At 41.1% G+C, this 19,782-nt stretch overlaps 1 protein-coding gene across 1 annotated transcript in view; it reads right to left on the reverse strand.

The window, feature by feature from the left end:
- Positions 1-19,782, reverse strand: part of FGGY (FGGY carbohydrate kinase domain containing) — a 121,391-nt gene that overhangs the window by 24,955 nt on the left and 76,654 nt on the right. Inside the window, exons 9-14 of the mRNA XM_050977667.1 lie at positions 17,807-17,914; positions 14,015-14,076; positions 8,748-8,895; positions 7,331-7,405; positions 4,099-4,219; positions 1,458-1,552 (exon numbers count right to left, since the gene is read on the reverse strand). Of these exons, the coding sequence (XP_050833624.1) occupies positions 1,458-1,552; positions 4,099-4,219; positions 7,331-7,405; positions 8,748-8,895; positions 14,015-14,076; positions 17,807-17,914 (609 nt within the window). The remainder of the gene's footprint in view (positions 1-1,457; positions 1,553-4,098; positions 4,220-7,330; positions 7,406-8,747; positions 8,896-14,014; positions 14,077-17,806; positions 17,915-19,782) is intronic.

Raw genomic sequence — 19,782 nt, forward strand, 5'->3', positions numbered from 1 at the left:
GTATTCAATTTCTCCTTTGGGATCCCATGCAGCTAAATACTTTTAAAAATATTCATATCTGTTCTGACATTACTGGATATTCTTCTGAAATATTTTTATATATAAGGGCAGGGTTAAAAACTAAAGGTAAGTGGCTACACAAAAATTGTATAAAACACAACACAGAAAACTTCACAGCATTAGCTTTTTCCAACGCTGATAAAAACAGACTTTAAAAATCACTTTTGAGATGTGCAGTTATTGTACAGTAGTGAAAAAGATCCTAGACTTGGAATAAAATATGTGTTTGAAGGCAGAAGATTAACAGAAGAGTAAGAATTGAATATGAAATCCTGTCACCAAAAGTTGCTACTGAAATTACATTTATCAAAATAAGGCCTCCTTACAGGCACCAGAATTATTACACACAGATATATGTTGCACTGTGTATTTGCTGCAATGTGATTCATTTTAATGGAAACATTCTTATGAAAGGAAACTGTTCTTTGTGCTAACCTACCCAGCACTGTAGAATATTCCCATTTGGAGAAGTGCCAAGCACAGCCCAGCTCCTCAGCTTATGCTGAGCTGTTTATTGATTCCAGTGGAACTGCACTGATTTAACCAGGTCAAGGAGCTGACCTCCCTATTCACAAAATATCTCCAGATAAGCTTTTCTGCAAAATTTCATCTACAAATATCTGTCCCTGATATTATAAAGCAAAATGCAACAAATGTATTAGGGACCATCCTGAGAAATCATTTTGTCCAACTGCATTTTGCTCTTCAGTGTCCTTGTGCAGCACGAGGAGAGGACATGGCTTATGGGATTGCCAGGTGGGAAAACAGGCATCATTTGGGACAGTCAGACCTTTCTTTGGGTTTCTGATGCCACTGTTGTTTGTATAAATGCAGCTAAGCTATGCTTTGACTGATCCACTAAAAATAAAAGCCTCACTGCTACTTTTTCAGCTGTTAATGGACTGAAATAACAGGAATGAACATGCAGTTCCATCCTCATTATTAACTCTGCATTCACTGGGGGCAAGACAAGAGCTAAGAAGTGTTATTTTTTACTGTAAAAATAATGCCATGTTCCTTCTTATGTTTTAACATTCCTCAATATGAAGGAAGGAAAGTAGGACAAATGTAACTGAGATCAAAGTGTGACCTTCCTGCAGGATCAGAGCCTTGCCAAATTCCCTGTTTTGTCTGTAAAATTACATGGTCTAACTTCATACACAGCAGCTTCTGTGCATGTCCCCACACATGTCCAAAGGCAAATGAATCCTCAACACACCTAAATAATATCTGGAGTTAAACAGAGGGTGGAGAGAAAGTGATGCTGGATCTTGTCTGGCTGTGCAGAAGGGACAAACTTTTCCACTTGGCTTAAGGTGTGTGCGTGGTGCCAGAAGTCAAGGTGGAAGAAACATTAAAACTGAACAAAAAATGACATAAAATCAGGTGCTGCATACCTGGATAGATGCAAAATCCCCAGAAGCACAAGCTCCAAGAATAGCAGCACCCACCAAAACAGACTCCACCTCTTTGGACAGCACAACAGGTTTGCCTGCAGAGGGAAGAGCCAGGCGTCTGTTAGAGAACACAGCAGCACCAGCAGCTCCACAAATAATTAAAACCCAAAAAGACAAACAAAAAAGGAATCAAAAACCATTGTTCCAGACCCCATTCAGAGCTCCATCCTGCTGTAGGTTAATCTCTGCTCTGTGGTTCCAGGCTCCAAGGAAAGTGCAGCATTTAAATAAAATCATTTTGGCAAAATATTAATGCAGAACATAAAGCACACAAAAAACAACCCCCCCAGATCTTTGACAATGGCTATTTATCTCATTCAAAGGGCTTGGTATAAACCTGTTACCCACACCCTCCCAAACCACGTGCCTATTAAAAGTTGACCTGGAGGGGAAAACAAGGCAGCCTCCGTTTTGTCTCTTTTGCAACAAACAAAAAAAGACTGTTTGTGTTTGGTTTTGAACATACAGCCAACAAAGCCAGCCTGGTTTTGCTGGAAGACATGAAAATATGAGTAGTAAACTTTCTCAAGCTACATATGAAATAATAAGAGAAATCCTGTCTTCCAATTTGTGCAAGATACTGGAAAACAAAATTAAAACACTGGAAAAAACAAGAAAAAAAATTCTAAAGTAGAATTAAATATTTGTGTTTCATCACCCATGGGTACTATTGAGAACACACTTTCCCTTGGTTTATGCAGAATTTTCTGAGACCTGTCTCACTAGTGTAAAGAAAAGCAGGAAAAGGCTAAAAAGACAAAAAACTTAGCCTGCTTTCTTAATTCCCCTGAAAAATCTAAACCAAGAGCATAAATCTAAATACTTTTCTAGCTGCACTTCAGATGCTTCATCTCACTAAGCTGAAAAATTTAATATTCCTGCAGTATTTGGCATGTGTCTGCATTTCCAGTGCTGAGATAATGTCATTCAGTGAATGATGATGCAAACACAGGGGTGGGAGCAGGAATTCCTGCTCAGAACAGTCTCCACAGTATTATACCCCAAAAAATGCTGCTCCTGAGAGCCAGCTGTAAGATCAGAAGGAGCTGAAATTTGGGTAAAGTCCTAAAATCAGCCACAACTTCAATCAGAACAACTTCCATAGAGGAAAAAGGCAAAACGCCCACTTTGCAAAACGAGAAATGAAATTATTGATACAAAAAAACAAAATCACCTCACACCAGGCTTTCAGTTAATTGATGCAAAGCTTGCCCTGTCACCTGAGCATTCCTGCAGCTCAGCTGAAGCACAGCTCAGGACTTGGGTCAGCTTGGAACAGCAAATCTCAAGCTCAGAACTCTGTGGCTCTTTGCCAGGCGTCAGTGAGCAATTTTCAGCGTGCTCTAAAATTTACTGCCCATTTCCCGCACGGTCAGAATGAATACGGAATTCTTACCAGGCAAACAAAAAGATCAAGATACTTTTTAAGTGGCCCGTGGAATTATCTATTGGATGTCTGCATGGCTGAGTCATGGGCATTTGTTGCTAACAATAATATATTCAGATTTTTTTCTTTTCAGGAAAGAATGGGGGATTGATCCTGGAATGTTAGTTATTTTATCTGATAGGCTCTAATGAGTTCAACATAACCAAGAGCATTTCAGTTAGATGAACTCTGACATCCCTTGTCAGTCACTGATTTTACAAATGGGGGAGAACTCCAGACTGCAAAAAGGCCTTTTTGTACTGAATTGTACTTGGCCATTAGTTACAGTCAAAGAACTTGTGATTACATTTTAATCAGAATACCTTTTCACAGATCTTTTCTTTTACACATCACCACCCAGCAGCTCCACATGTAGCTGAAATTCACCTAAAATATGTGAGTTTTTGAAGGAAAGGCACTGACTTAACATCATTTTTCACAAAGCATCACTTTGACACCAATATATTTAGTGAATTTTAAGGCCAACAGGCATTATGTTTTTTGCTTGTCCGTCAGGGTTATAAAGCGTGGTTTGATGTTTGATGTCAGATCTCCAGACCAAACTCCCCAAATCTGGGCCTTAAACTTCATTTATGACAGCTTAACTGATCTTAATTTGAAATAAACCCACAACACACATCACTCAATGTTTCTCTGAAGTCCTTTACACTAAATTTTGTTATTTTTCCACATTTTTTGAAGTATGTTAAACGGACTCGTAGGTGTGCAGAGATGTCCAACACACACAGGCTGAAGGGGGACCAAAACCACCATGGAGTGAAACACCATGGAGTTCCTCTGGTAGTGAAACACACACCCAGGGCCTTCCAGCCACCAGGAATTCTACAAAACCAAGGGCGACACCTTGCAGGAGGGAGGATCCAGATATTGTCCCCTAAACCACGTCAGTGACACAGGCATGGAAGCAATTCAGGAAAGAATTGTTCTATAGGATGGATGCAATGCCCAGCATGAGCAGGAAGTGTCACAAGTTAAATAGGATGAAGCCAATAGAAGAAGCATTTAATTGCACATTTTTTGGCCATGCAGCAAAATACAGCTCTATAGGAAGTCTTTATTTTTCCAAAGACAAAATACATAGACACCTAAAAAAAAAGTATTTCCACTCCTTTCCATGCACTTCCCCAAGCTCACCAGTAATGTCAGCATGCATCTTCACAAAGAGAGGGTTCTTGCTCAGCCCACCACACAGGAACAGCGTGGTGATCTCATGTCCTGCAGCCTGCATCGCCTCCAAAATGTGTCTTGTTCCTAACTTCAAAAAGAGAGGGAAAAACCAGAAGCAGATGAGCACAGGAGAGCAGCCAGGAACAGAAGAACACCTGCATGGCAAAGGCATCCCACCAGAACCTTCTCTTTACTTTGTGCAATAGCATCTAAAAAACCAGCTCAGAAAAGAGGTTTCAATTGTGAAGTCAAATAGCAAAACAGAAGAAAAGAGAACAGCAAATAAAAAGCTGTTTTCTGTCTTTTCAGCAAAAAGGAAAACCTGAAGAATTTTGCATTGGCCTAACTATTTCTCTTGGCCTTTGCCCTATGCAAAATAAAATGTTCCACTTCATGGCTGGATTAATTGAAACATCTCAAATGCAGGCATATTTTAAACTTTTCATTTACAGTCTCCATTCTGAGAAACTCAAATCAGAATGGCAGAAGCAAATGCTCTGCCATTTAAAAAAAAATAAAATATTTTTTCTTTTTGTTCGCTTTTGTTCCCTCCTCACTGAAGTCAACCTTCTCCCTATTTCCCTCTTGCAAGAATATTTTCCATTTCTTTGACAAACTACTTGACCAAAAATAATTCCCAGCTCTTTATAATACCTTGGAAGTTAAGTCTGAAGCTCATATTTGACAAAATGTCAAATTCAAGACAAAATGTTGCCCAGGCTGACACTTGGTAGGCAGATTCCCCACACTCTGGTCAGAGTTTTCATAAACTGTTATTTAAGCTTTCTTTAAACCATGCTGCAGTTCATTAAGAGGGCTGCAGCTGTAACAAACCCCTCTTCAAATAAAAGCTACTGAAAATGGAACTTCCAGGGCTCCACCAGGCTGGAGACATTCACAGTGAACGCCCAGCACTATTCTGGACAGGCCTTTAAATTTATTTTGATTTTTAGACAAGCAGTTCAGAGGAACCTGAGCAGCCCCAGCTGACTAAATCCATTGCTTCCCTATTGACACAGAGGGCTGATCTCCAAATTGCACAGCCACAATTTTAATTATGGAAAAATCAACTGCTCCAAAAGGAGCCTGCCTGCTCAGAACGGGCTGGACAGCCAGAATTACATCTCTGATCATGTTCTCATCTGGCCAACTGTTGCATTGCATTTTGCAGTGAGTGAATAGTTTAAAGGAGATTCTCTTTCACTGCTTCTGAAATTCAAATTTATTAACAACTTGTCTCACAACATACACACGTCAAAGACCCTGAGAAAGAACATGCTGTGAAAATTATTTTGTGTTTACCTGCCTGGAAAATTGTATTCACACAGCAATTTAAATTAAAGCCAGACTTATTTCACTGTGGGTGGGGGGGGGACTAATTTAATCCTGGGTTGGAGAAAATGCAAATTGAGGGGCTTCAAATGCAAATTTTATATAAAAAGGAAAAAGCATCTCCTGCTGAAAAGAAAACTAGAGATTAACATTCTGTGGGCAGGCCTACACTTTGTACAAGATTTTTACATAGGTTTAAAGTTTATCTTGCACCCATTGAAGACAGCTAATGGTAGAGGATTACTACAACTGTTTCCTTCAATAAAAGTGAAGCTAAAATTGGGAGTGAAAATTTAATTTCCTTGGTATCCCATTAGCAATTAGTAAATATATAGAGTCAAAACCAATGCTCTCTGTGTACTTTTTAGTTACTGTTTCAATAATGCTTTGGGGAAAAAATAATTTCCCTTAACTTATAGTGGAAAGAAAACTACAATAAGTCTTTTTATATTAAATCAGCTCAATCAGCTCTCCAAAAGATATGCAGCTGCTGAGTTTACTGCTCAAGACAGTATTTGTGTTTTACAATCCAGTTTGAGCTGTATCATATAATGAGATAATAGGTGACTTTCCCAGGATTTCCAGCAGAGAAGGTTTCCACTTCGTTAGCACGAGATAATCACAGGGCACCTGTTCCAGACTGGGAAGTTCCTTTTAGGGGCAGGATCAGTCCCTGGCATTGTTGAACCTCTCCTCCACTTTCTTCTTTCAATGGTGGGATTATACTGAAGCATCAGGTATAACCCAGCTACATTCATCTGCAAAAGGCTCCAAACTCCCAACAATGAATCCCAGGCTGGGGTTAAGTTCTCCTTATTTGCTGAAGAGGGAGGGTTAACACATGAGATGAACAATTCCCAATAAATCTACAGCAGCCGCCCACCCTCTCCATCCCAGATGGCTGACCCAGCCTAGAAAAGTTGTTGTTTAACCAGGAGAGGAGTTTGGAAGTTTTCCAACTGAACAGAGTTTTGTCAGGAAAACTCCCCAATTCATCAGACTGTTCATGTTTTGCAAAAACACCTCAAGCTCGACAAACTTTAAAAAAATAAAAATGAAAAATGGGCAGAAAGGATGTTAAAGGAATGTGGATTTCAGTCACCAGAGGGCTGGGGACAGCACGTCCCACTGGAAACACCCTGGGCCAGGCTTCCCAAACCACTTCTGTGAGCCAGGGTTTCACCTCAAAACAGAACTTCTCGTGAACTGGAAATCCTGGGTTCAGCAGAAAATCAGGGCAGAACAAAAAGAATTCCGAGAAATTCCCCATCCCTGGTGCTGGCAAACAGCAGGGACATTTCCCAGCCTCCCTGCCCTGCCCAGCCACGGCCACAGGCTGGGACTGCTCCCCTGGGGGCAGGGACACAGGGGGAAGATGTGCCCTGCTGGGGCTGAAGCACAGCTCTGGCACAGAGCTCTGCCTCACCCAGCGGGCAGGGAGGGCACATCCACGGATTTGGGAACAATCTGAAGCTGAGGCTTTTCAGGGCAGCACAGAGCCCTTTGTACAATTGCCAGAGCTTTTGTTCCCCTCTCTCAGCCTCCCTCAGGACAGCTGGGATGTTAACACTGCTCCTTGTGCTGTCAGCCTCCTCCCTCACATCTGCACCAGAGGCAAAAACTCCACGTAGAGAATTGCCATAAGGACAGGATTTTTCCAGGGATTTTTTAGGGAAACATCTTCCCCCAGATTCTGTTGATTATCCTCCAGTTGGGAGTGGTCACCAATGTGGGTGAACAGTATCTTGCTCCTTTAAGAAGCCCATGAAGTGAATTCATGTATTATTAGAAATCTGGTTAGCAGAAGGGAATGATCAGTCTGCACAGAACAATTCATTTCTTCTTTTATGCACTAAAAATGTCTTACAGCAATGGCTTGGATCGTGGCCAGGTAGATAAGGGCAAGTTCATCCAGACCCCGAGACAATGTCAGTCCAACAACCTGTGCAAAGATCAAAAGGAAGATGTAAAAATCCAGCCAAAGTAAAACTCTATTATTCTCTATGGCTTCTTGTTGTAACAAGTTTTAAGTGCTAATTCCAAGCCTTACTCCTGTGAGCTGTACACATAATGTTATGTTAAACATGTTATTCCTGATCTGGGGAAGAGCCACATAAATTATCCTTGCCCTTGTGAAGAAATAAAGAACAAACAGCATATTGTATGGGATTAGAGATAGATTAACTCTGACAGTTTTATGTTATGACTCAGATATTGCTCGTGAATGTATTTAATGTAATAATATGAAAATGCTATTACATAAAAATAACTTTTTAAAAGCATTTCTCCCCCTCCCTCCCAAGCACCCTAACACTGAAACATGATTAATAATTAAATACTATATCTTAACCTCCTTTACTCTGACATAAATCAATACTGCACTGTAGTTACTCTGGATTAATATCAGACAAGACCTGAACACAGACAGAATTGTGACAGAAAAAATGGGTTGCTATTACCAGTATTTGCATACAGTCATCATACCAAGGAAATTCTGATTTTGCTGCAGCATGTAATTCTTTCATAAAATAATGGAGGTATTATTAGAACCCAAAAATATATAGGCCTTTTTTTTTTTTTAAGTATTTCCCTCATTTGTGGCTTAAAACATGCAGCAGTGCTTATGCCTTTCCTATCTCAGCCTTAAATACAGCAGATTTTGGTGCTGGTGAGCAGCTTGAGAGGCTCACTTCAAGGACAATTTGCCATTTTGAAAGAGATATTTGCATTAATCACCAGGTATTTTGATATCACCAAATTATACTCTTATGACACCCTTCTGTTACAGTTCTGCACAGCCCTGGCTTGTGAGTGAGCTGATCTACCACTGTAAATTCAAGGAAGAGGAACACCCAAACTCTGAAAGTTGGGCTGAAAAGCTGTTTAAATCAACCACCTATGGTCAGGATATTTCATTCCTTTCCCAGACAGGTTCACCCAAATTTCTCTTGAAATTCATTGCAACAAATTGTAAGATTTGTTATCTCACAGGTGAGATAACAGCAGCAAGAGCTGTGAAATGTGTTTCCTGGGAAAGGTACCTGCAAACACACAACATTCCTCAAGTTTTTAGAAAATTTATGTGGCTGTAGTGATATCTCAAGTACAATGATCTCTGATTTTCTACTGAAACATCAGCAATGCAGTAAGAAACCCAGATCCTTTGGGATAGTGTAAATAGCTAAGGAGGAGTACACTCAAAATTAAAGAAAAGCTCCTTCCAAAAGGCTTTTTTTTTTTTTCTTTTTACCCTGTATTGACCTTTTTGCAAAGAGGTTTCTTACCATGCCCTTTAGTGTCAGATCTGTTAAGGGAGATCTGTTACCATGGAAATCTGGCCAAACATGTAAATCAACAGTGAGGAAACCCACAGGCAAAGATTTCTTAATCAGATCCAGGTGACTGTTCAAGTATGTATATATACTGTGAGCACTGCAAGAAAAACAAGTTGGAAAAAGAGGGGGGAGGTTATTCCTCAAACATAAAACATTTGTACCACCACCAAATGCAGAAACCCCACTAAAGAACAGCAAAATCCCACTGCAGGGATATCTCTGTGGGCTCAACAGGCCATCAGAATTCCTTAATTTCCTGGGATGAGGGGAGATAATGTGACCTTGAGCTTTTGCTCTGACTCCTAAGAATCCCCAGAGCTGTTTGAGATTTGGGGGCTGCTGCTGCTCCTCTCCCTCAGCTGAGGGAGGAGTAAGGAGGACTCCAGACAGAAATGAAAACCAAATTCCTTTGCAAATGTTTAAAAATTTCTCTGATTAATCAATAGCACTGGATGTACAGCTTTCCTTTTTTAAACCATAATTATTTCAGTGTGTGTTATGATTAAAATGCAGCACTAAGGGTGGAGGAGAGAAAGTGAGTGGCTGCTATTTTAGGGAGGAGCCCAACATGGGCCTAAATATGATTGTATCTAAGCTCAGATGCTACACCCAACTCCACAATATCCAACAGACTTTTTTCCTGGACCTAAGACTAATGGTGAATTCTTCAGTGCCTTGGCTTGCAATGAGTCTAGTGACATTCCATTTAAAAAATGTTGCAATTACAGTCAGAATATTTTTTTCAAGCACTCATCCTATCACAAACAAACCCATAGAAATTTTTCCAACTCCTTGGAAATCTCCAAGCAGGGCATTTAATTCTAGACATGTGGGTCAATAATAGCATCTAACCCTAATTACAATTGATTAGTCATTGTCTCATCCACTGCAGACCCAAACAGTGATATTCATTTAGCCTCTACATGTATATTCAATCATGCACTAATGAGATCCCTAAGGGAATTTGGCATATGCTTTACTAGTTTGACTTCTGACCCACTAGCAGCTGTATATTTATACTTTGCATTCAACCATTCAGCTGCATGTTTTTTCAATTATACCTTACCATGTGTACATTATCAGAGGATATCATTCAAAATGAAGTACACTTGGAAGACATTAAAATAACTAATTTACATCATTATTCACGTCCTTTAAATGTGCTTTATGTGTCTTCCTGGACCCAAATTATGATAATTTGGAGGTCACCATCATTTCTTTCCTGTTCTTGTAAAAGTGGCCCTGTTTCTCCATCCCTAAAGACTCCACTACAAGCAGTACATGCTAAGGATAAAGTAGTTTTAATTCCAGTCTCAATCATGGCTTGACTGTTGGGAAGGATAAAAAAAGGAAAGCTTCACTCAACCACCAGACATCCCAGCCTCTCTCTCCTCTCCTTTCCATCCTGGTTGATTGCTCTCACAAGGATTAGCCATTTCTGCAGCTCTGTCAGAACACAAGGACTTGAACAAAAGGAGGCTGAAGTTGAGCCAAATATGCTTAAGATCCACATAACCTTGGAATTACACTTTTTTCCAAACCTTTTCACTTTTTTTTTTTCCTGAATATAGATAAGGGCTCAAGGCACTACATTTGGACTGAGTGACCAGCAAAATCCCTCAAACACCTGCCAGAGCCTGTTTTACCACCTTTGTGTTTATCAGTGTAACACCATCACCTCCTGGAGCTTTTTCTGTTTTACTCTGTGAAAGTATCAGGGGCAGCTGCCAGGGACCTGCAGAGCTGAGCATGAGCTGATGCCATGAAAAAGGAACTGTGCTGAAAGTGGAGAATAAGAAATCAATGCAAGGCTTCCCAAAGCTGTGTTCATACATGGGACACAACTTCAGAAAGCAACCAGAGGTTGGTATTTAATCTGAAAGATGCCAGCAGGTATTTTTCAGAGAAAAAGAAAATCCGAAATTTTTCAATTTCTAAATTTTAAAAAAAGGTTCTAAGCCATCTAGAGACACAGAGATCTGCCAAATACGATTCTTATATTCTGCTAGAAAGATGCCAGAATTGCTGGTGGATGTTGTGTGTGCAACTTCAATGCTTTCTTTTCAGGAGACATCTCTTCAGATGAGGGAATGGCATTGAGATCTATAGGAAAGGGAATTCTGCCCTAAACCAGCACTTCACCAAGTGCCAAAGTCACACAAACTTTGCTGCCAGTTAGACACTTTCCTTCTCTATCAGATAAGAAATGATCATTCTAGAAAACAGAATTATTTAAACTTTAAAGCAAAAAGGATCATACTATTTCTTTTAATTTCCTTCTCTAATCTACCTGAACAGGATTTAACAGAGCAGTGATGAGTAAATGCCAGATCTACACAATATGCAGGATGAGGAGCAAAAGTGAAAACATCACAGCAATTTCTGCAACTCACTGAATTGCCTGAAAAACCCAAGTTTTGGTGCTCACAGATTGGGCCATCAGACAGAACAAATGCTACATTTAAATTGTCAAGAAAATCCTTGTGTAATTCAACCCTCTCCACTTCCAGTAAAAGAAGGGTAAAAAAGAGCCCAGGAATAGGACTGGGAGGGTTGCATAAGCCTGGCCTTCAACAACAGTGGTCAGAGCTACTTGTCTGAGCCTCTCACACCCTCCCAAGCCACCACAAATATCTGCAGTGGTGCTAAAACAGCTGGAAATCTGCTCTGGTGGGGGCAAAGGAGAGTTTGCACTGGGAAATTCCCCAGTTTAGCTGCTCAGCAGGGACCTGCCATTCCAAACCTGGCTCTTGGCAGCCTCAGGAGAAAGGGAGGACAGGTTTGGGGAGGCAGAAGGAGGTGAGAGCAACCAAGAGCCATGGATTTGTGACCTCTGATGTTCTTTATTTAATAATCCAGACATGCATGTGCTTAACTCTTCATTGCACCCAGCATGGGAAGTAAAGGCAATATGGAATTGCACACCAAAGTATGGAATTTGGTTTCCTTCCATTGCTATCTGCAGTGGCTGAACAGATTCAAATTCCTACAACAACACAGAGAATATTCTTAAACATAATAAACCAAATTCTCTGATCTGTTCTGCTGAGAATTCCAGTGAAATAATTTATCATCACCAATAATCCTCCAAAACAAGATACCATGTTTGAAGGGAGCCTACAAGAAAGATGAAGAGAGACAATTACAAGGGGTGACAGGACAGTGGGGAATGGTTTCACAGTGCCAGAGGGCAGGGTTAGATGGGATTTTGGGAAGGAATTGTTCCCTGGGAGGGTGGGCAGGCCCTGGCACAGTTTGCCCAGAGAAGCTGTGGCTGCCCCTGGGTACCTGGAAGTGTCCAAGGCCAGGCTGGACAGGGCTTGGAGCAGCCTGGGACAGTGGATGGTGTCCCTGCCCATGGCAGGGGTGGGACTGGGTGGGCTGTAAGGCCCCTCCCAACTCCCACCCTTCTGTGATTCTGGGGCGATTTTTATTCTGTGTATATGACTTAATGTAGGTAAACACATAGTCCAGAGTTTTGGCAAACAGCAGCTGCTACTTGTAACCAGGATAAGGCTGAAGTTTGGGGAATCATGGAAAACTAGAAAGGAAAAAATAACAAGAAAAAAACAAGTTCAAATTTCCAAGTTCCTGATTTTTGTTCATTCAAATGAAATTCTTTAAATTTAACAAATATTTGAGAAAGACAGGGAGACAGAAGATGAGAGAATCAATATGAGACTTGTTTAGTAAATTTATAGCAATACCAATGTTTCAACAGGAGAGTGATACCAGGAAAGCATTACAAAAATACCATTGAGCAAATAAACTTAGTAAAATATTATCACTCTTTTTATAAAATATTACAACTCTTACTATCAGTACTATTCTCCCACCATGTTACTAACTGCAGGAGACTCAAATCCAAAGTTATGACACCATCCCCCTGGATAATATGGAGTTCTACTGCCAATATTCTGTGTTTAGTGTCCTGTTCACATCACAATCTCAGTTTGTGGTCAGTCAGTTCAGTATCAGACCCAGCAGACACAAGTAGGCTACTCCACAGGCATTTTTCCAACACAAAAAAAATGGTTTATCCTGGCATTACAGACTAAACTGTTTGTCTTATGCTTCTGCTTCAAATGGGGGCACTGGAAAAAATGGCCTGGAAGCCAGAATTTTGAAAAAGACCCAGTTCAATCTTTATTCCAAACATACACAGATGCATTTATTTCCTGATTTCCTTTTCCAAAGAACAACAAAGAGAATTCTAGGAAGCATGAATCTGTTTCATATTGAATGAAGTCCAATGCATTTCTGGGAATCCTGATCAAGTTCTTAACAAACAAGAAAAGCAGTGGGCCCTGCAAGGCAAGGAAGGGTCATCCAGAGAAACCAGGTAGAGCTTTATCTCCCCAGGGAGGGCTGCAAATATCTCTGTAACAGCACATGCTTAATCCATCTATCAGGACTGGCCCTGCCTCTCAGACCAGAGGGAGAAACTGAAGGGAAAATGCCAAGTTTGCGGGGTTTTTTCTTTAATCTAAGGAGGAAAAAGACATTCAAGAGAATCCCATTTTCATCCAACGTGCCCAACTGTTCAGCTAAGACCTCTCTGGGAGTGATGTGAACCGTCTCAGAATGAATCCAAGCCAAAAAAGCTTGAGGAAGTCCAGGCCTGACAGAAGTATCTGAATTGTCTTCATCCACTTCTAAAGCAGAACAAGCTCAAATTCCACATCACACACAGCCTCTTGTTCAAGGAATCCTGGATCTACCTCCAAGTCACCCCTCCATTTAAAGCTTTGTCTGAAAATTCATCCTCTGTTTCTCTGCTCTATTTGTGCTGCCAAGGAGGAGTTTCTCATACATTGGCTACACCTTCCTTTAGATGACTGTTTCAAAAATACTGAATAATATATTCCTAATTAAGCTACATCCTATCCTAGGAGCTTAATTATTTCACCTACAAATTAAGACATATTGCTAGCCCAAGGCATGGAGGTCTGCTGAACAGGGCTGGTGCTATAGAATCAAGAAATACTTTGGGCTGGATAGAAAAGCAAAAAGTTAACATGTTTACTTAGACATGCCAAAGGTATCTGAGGGGAGTTTAAACCTTACATTTATGAGCAATCACCTGCAAAGTCTTTGTAAATAGTTCCAGCCTGCTATCAGACTGTTAATTCCCTGAGTGAGAATGAGGACACTGCTGGGAATACAGTGTGCATCAGTCTGTGAGGCAGGTATGTGATAAAGGATAAAACACTGACCTGGCTTCAGCCCTTGACTCCAGTTCTGGGAAGGCGACGTGGCCTCGCACCACATGATCGATCTGAAAAAGAGAAAAGCAACATTTTGAGGATGATTACATCTTGAAAATTCAATCCTGGAAAAGGGAAAGGCAGTGTCATAGCTCTAAAAAAGACAAGAGAGCTTCTAAATTACTCATGAAGTGTTAAATCCTAGTCCTAGCAAAGCCAATGGCAAAACTCCCACTGAAATTCAGGATTTGGCATATAAACAGTAAGAAAAACAACCAACCTTGCACCAAACCCAGGCCAAATGCTAAGCATGCAGCTCCTCAGTCAGGAGATTAAGGTGAAAGTATTACTTTTTTCCTGTCCAACATCCCCTGCATGTCCTCTAGTCTGTCCCATTCTGCATGGATATCCTCATTGGAATTCTACCAGAAGCATCTTCTTGGCCCAAATCCCCACCTCATCTTTCTCTATCACACTGTTATGATAAAACACAAGGTGTGTTGTCATCCTGATAGATGCTTCATGCATTCACTGCAGGAAACCAAATGTATACCCTGAGAAGCAATTATTGCTATAAAAGAAGATCAATATAAGCTCTATCTTATGCTGAATTTATAAATCAGCTTGTCCTTTCTCTCCAGAGTGGTTACCATTACTCACAAAACAAAGTATCAGGTAGAATAATATGGGCTTTTAAGGCAATAATTCAGCAGGTTTTGTGGCCTCTTGGTAATATCCCATCAGAGGTGACAGTAAAAGCTAAGGAGGCAAAACTACAGCTACTCAAGAGCACTGAGTATATTTAGCAGTACTTATTGACAGCAAATCACATTGGTATTTAATCTTAACAGCATGAGTCTAATCCTGAACCACATAATGAAGCATACACATGTGAACACAGCAAAGAAAATAATGCATGTCTGTTCTCCCTGAGATCAGCATCAAAGACAGAGGTCAAATGTGTGCATGCACCAGAAACACAGCTCTGAATTCTGAATCACAGGCCTGAATTCTGCAATCCTGCAGAATTTCTTCAGAACACAGAGGCAGCTCATAAATTCAGAAATAAATCTATAAATAAACATATATATAGGTGTCTGCTCTGAAAACACTGTTACTGAGAACTGCTACAGAAGTTTCCAAGTTTGCCCTTAATTCAAGCCATGGCCACATGAGGGATGCATCTAGAAACCCTCTCCTGGTACTTTTTATTTCACATTTTGCAATGATGTCATGCCATCCATTGTCTCTGTTTTGCAATCTATTTCTTCTTATAAACTCTGAAAATGTAGTATAAAACACCACTGAATATACAAATAAATAATTTGCAGAATAAGGGACTTCTTAATTCTTCATTTGAACTCTATCTAAAACAGGTTTCAAAATCAAACTGATTTGCAGCTGTATCCCAAAAAAAATTAGAGCTTTTTAAAGGGATCAACTTTACTTTTAAGAAGTTTGATCAGACTGTTTAAATTTTATGGAAATAATTCACCTTGGGGTGTTGATCAAGCAATGGAAAGAATCCCTAAACATGTCCTTTTTTGTTTGTTTGTTTTCAGAAAACTTTAGGTGTGAGAAAGCAGGAGCTTTGAAATGACAGAGATAATAAATGCAGTGTACCCTGCACAGTGCAGTGTCTCCTCCCATGGCTCCCTGTGTGTCTTCTGTTCACACCACCTCAAGAAAACCACAGGGGACATTCCAAGAGTGTTTTAATGAGACACTTTCCCTAATATTTCTAACAGTACTTCAAGCTGACTTTTGCTGTGGGTCCTAACAAGACTGTTCATATTCCCCAGTAATTTTTTTAATGATTCAGGAACACCTTGTTCTCTGGTACAAGAAGGAAAGGATTTTTAAAATCATCTTTTTCAAATGCCTTAACTCTCATTGTACATTTTAAGTGTGGAACTACTGTGAGCCAGCCAAGAAAAACTACTGACTGCCTGTATCCTGTCTGGAACTTAGATAAGTGTATTTACCTGTTCAGAATTAAGCACACAGAAACTTCCTTCTGAAAAGTGTTCTTGCAAAGCAGCACACAAGATTTGCTATTTTCATTGAAAAATGGTAGTGTTATGAGCATACATTTATAAAACTAAATAATGTCCATATAAAATAATGTTTGGTTATAGCAGTTATTTGTAAAATGGGACACTTTTTGGTCCTAGCCCAATCTTTACATGAAAAATTTTACATGAAAAAGCACACACATCCCACCTGCTGCAAAAGCAATTATTAAAAATTATAATTAATTATTAGTTTAAAAGTTTTTAGCCAAAAGGCTAAGGATGGGCTGGAGGTGGGGTGGGAAGCCAGGCTGCAGGAGGAGGAATGACTGTGCCACTGCAGCTGTGACACAGAGCAATGTCAGGTTGGTGTGGCCAAGGAGAGAGGGCAGGAGGGATCCCCAGTCACAGCTCATCCTGGGGTGTGTCTGGGCTTCCTGATCCAGGAGGATTTCTGCTTCTCATTCAGTGACTGTTCCATATGGAATGTTTAAATGCAGCAATGCCCCAGTGCATTTCCTGGCCATGTACTCCCATCTCCAGGCTTATAAAGAGATGGGTGGTGCTGAGTCAGGAGTGATCACAGCTGCAGTTTGTGACAGACCAAACCCACCTGCACTTGGGGCGTTGCAGGGACACCCACAGGCCTGGGGCTGTCTCCTGCTGCCTCTCCAGAGGCTCCTGCAGCTCAGCCCTGAAGGCAGCCAGGGTGTCCACAGGTTGGGCAAGGTGACACTGATGCCTCAGGTTTTGGCTTTTATATTTTCAGACTCTGTGCTGCTTTAGTGTGTGGGTCTGAGTTTATATTATGGGATGGTGAGGTCTGCATAGAGCAGGGAGACAAAACAATTCCTGCTCCAGCTGGGCACCAAGGACAAATGATCCAAATCTCAGCCCAAGAGCACAAACAACATGGGCTGGAGAGAGAAAAACAAGAAGGATGGGACTGCATAACCTAAAGCTGTAACTGGACAATGAACTCCAATATGCAAATGGAGCAGAACTTATAAAAATATACCCCATGACAGGCCATCCATTTTGGGACCATTTTGGTTCATATTGGGTGCAGCCCTGGCTGGGCTCTTGTGCTGCCCAAGGTGGATCCATGGAGGAAATCCTTGGAATCAATCCCTGCTTTATTCTGGAACTCTGCCCAGCCTCTGCTCCAGCTCAGCCTGCACAAGGCATCATCAAAAGGAGTCCCAGAAGCCCCAGGGTTAAGCAGTCACCAAGGACTTGCTGACACTTTTGGACTCAAACCTAAATACTGTTGTGTACCTGCAGCCTTTCTTTAAATTTGATATCAGTGCTTTAGTTCTGACTGCCTTCCTGTAAATATGAAAATTCATTTCTTAGTGAACCCTGCTTTATTGGTAAATTAAATTAACCTAATACTGTTTGATTCTTTGTATTCAGGGAAACAACTGAGGTGATGGAATAATATGTTACTATGTTACTATTTGGTCCATATATCTTTTATTTATGCCCATCAATGAACACAACTGATCTATATAATACAATATGCATCATTTTCTTCACCTCAAAGTCTGTGTCAGCCTCCTGCTAAAGCAAAGAATGAAGCCAATTTGCCTGTAAGATAATTACAATAATCATCACCACCACCATAAAAGGAAGACATGCCCTGTATATAATCCCTATCTCTATGCAAATTAGCATGACATAACAGACATAACACTCATCTAATTGTTAATTGCTTTCAGCAGCCTGGTACATCTCATGATCTTATGGAGGTGTTTCAGGTCTGAATTGCCAGTCTCCAAACACTCACCAGTTTTCCTGTAGCACTCTGGCCTCCCTCATTCAACCACAGTCCAGGTACCATGGCAGAGAAATAGGGTCCCCAAACACCAGGCACAAAAATGGGGGTTTCACTGACCTGGAAAAGCAACAGAAAGCTCTAGTGAATGCAAGTGCTTGTCAAAGTAGGAACTTCACAATTAAAGCTTGGCAGCTGTCAGAGTCCAATACTGAGAAAATTCCTGCTTCTCCACTGGAATTACCAACAGAAGTGGAGATGTACAGGTAGAAATTTACTCAAAAAAAGAGTGGGAAAATGTTTTCCTCCATTTACATAATTTTTAGATGACAATACACAGCCCACAACCCAATCACCCCCACTGAGAGAACAGCAGGACCTGGCCAAACAGAAAGTAAGGAATTTCAGGAATAGGAGCTGTATTTTACAGAGAGAGGCAAACTGCCTCATTTCTCCAGAAAAGGCCTTAAATAGAGTGACTGGTGGGATACTCAATTGGCATGAGCAAACACAGGCACTGTAATCAGCCACAGGAGTTTCCAGAGCACCCATCCTGCACATTTAGAGAGCCCAGAATGAGGAAGCAATGCTGCTGGCAGAGGACAGTGGTGTCCCTTGAGAGCTGCCATCAGCTCCATGCTGTCAGTGGAAGCCCAAGCTCCAATGCCCTCACAACAGTGCCAGGAGAGTGGGGTGCCTCAGGTGCAGGCTGCACACCTGAGCTGGGATCTGCTTGGCTTCAGCAGCAAACATGCCTGGGTAAACACCAGACTCTGCCCCTCACTTAGGCTTAGCTTTACACAAACCACTCCTAGCTGTGGGGGCAGATCAGGCAGGTATCCAAGCAGTGTCTCCCAGGCACAGAGCAGTGCTCCACCACTCACACACCAATATCCCCAGCACAGTGGCAGCCTGGCCCCTGCTTTTGTGGTCAGACCACTCAGGATGTGGGAGACACTGGTTCATTTCCTTTCTCTCCTTCAGAAGATGCAAATTACCAGTTTATAAGGGTGGAGAGTATTTTCCTTCCTCTTGCAAAGTGGTTTCACTTTCAATAGACCAGACAGACTTTCGAGACTTCCCTCCTGGTTCAGCAGATCACTGCCCAGTCTAGCAAGTAAGGCCAGCACACATCAGGAACTGGGATGGTGGGACTTGGGTCCCAGGACTTGCTCCAAAGACGAAATGTGAATTCCCCACAGGCTGAACATGGAATTCTTGCAGCAGGGGCTGGAAGACACAGGCCATCCATGCCCTGCCAGGCTTCTCTTGGAAGCAGGATCCATGTTTTCTCTTCCAGGACCACATATATACACTCAAGTGAGACACAGCTGTGACTTCACTGGGACAAGAGAACAGCAGTGCAGTCCTACACCATCCCATGATTTATGCTGCACTTCCCACTGATGGCAAAATCTGCAACTGTTGTTTTCTAGAAGGTGGGAACTACTAGCAGAAAAGGATACAAGAGAATTAATTCCCTAACAAAATCAGTCTGTGTGTTTCCAATGCTGAAGAGCAAAAAGAGAGGTCTTGGTCAATGGAACAATGGAGATTTTTGTATTTAGACCTCGCTCTTCAATAGCAAAATTCTAGACCCATTGAAGGATGCTCAAGGTTTGCTGTTGAATTCAATAAAGCCTGGACTTCACATCAAAACAGTTTTGAGAATAATTAAAAATTCAGGCCTGTTCCTGCTAAACTTGATGCACGTTCTCTCTATATTTAAACAGGCTGAACTTTAAAGGCAGTTTTTACTAGTCAGTAGGGAATATGCTCCAAGATGCAGTTTACTGGCATTTGTGCATCACACATGTTTAGTAAATACAGCAGCAGGGAGGTTTCTGCACAAACAATAGTCTGCTCCAGCCATAAACTTACAGTACAGCTGATTCTTGTCAGGAAGTTAAGTAGGAAAACAAAACAACAAACATTTGTTTTTCAAAATACATCACCACAGTGTCAAGAAATGCTGATTTCTCTCAGGA

The sequence above is a fragment of the Serinus canaria genome, chromosome 8, assembly GCF_022539315.1.
Source record: "Serinus canaria isolate serCan28SL12 chromosome 8, serCan2020, whole genome shotgun sequence".
Taxonomy (NCBI): Eukaryota; Metazoa; Chordata; class Aves; order Passeriformes; family Fringillidae; genus Serinus; species Serinus canaria.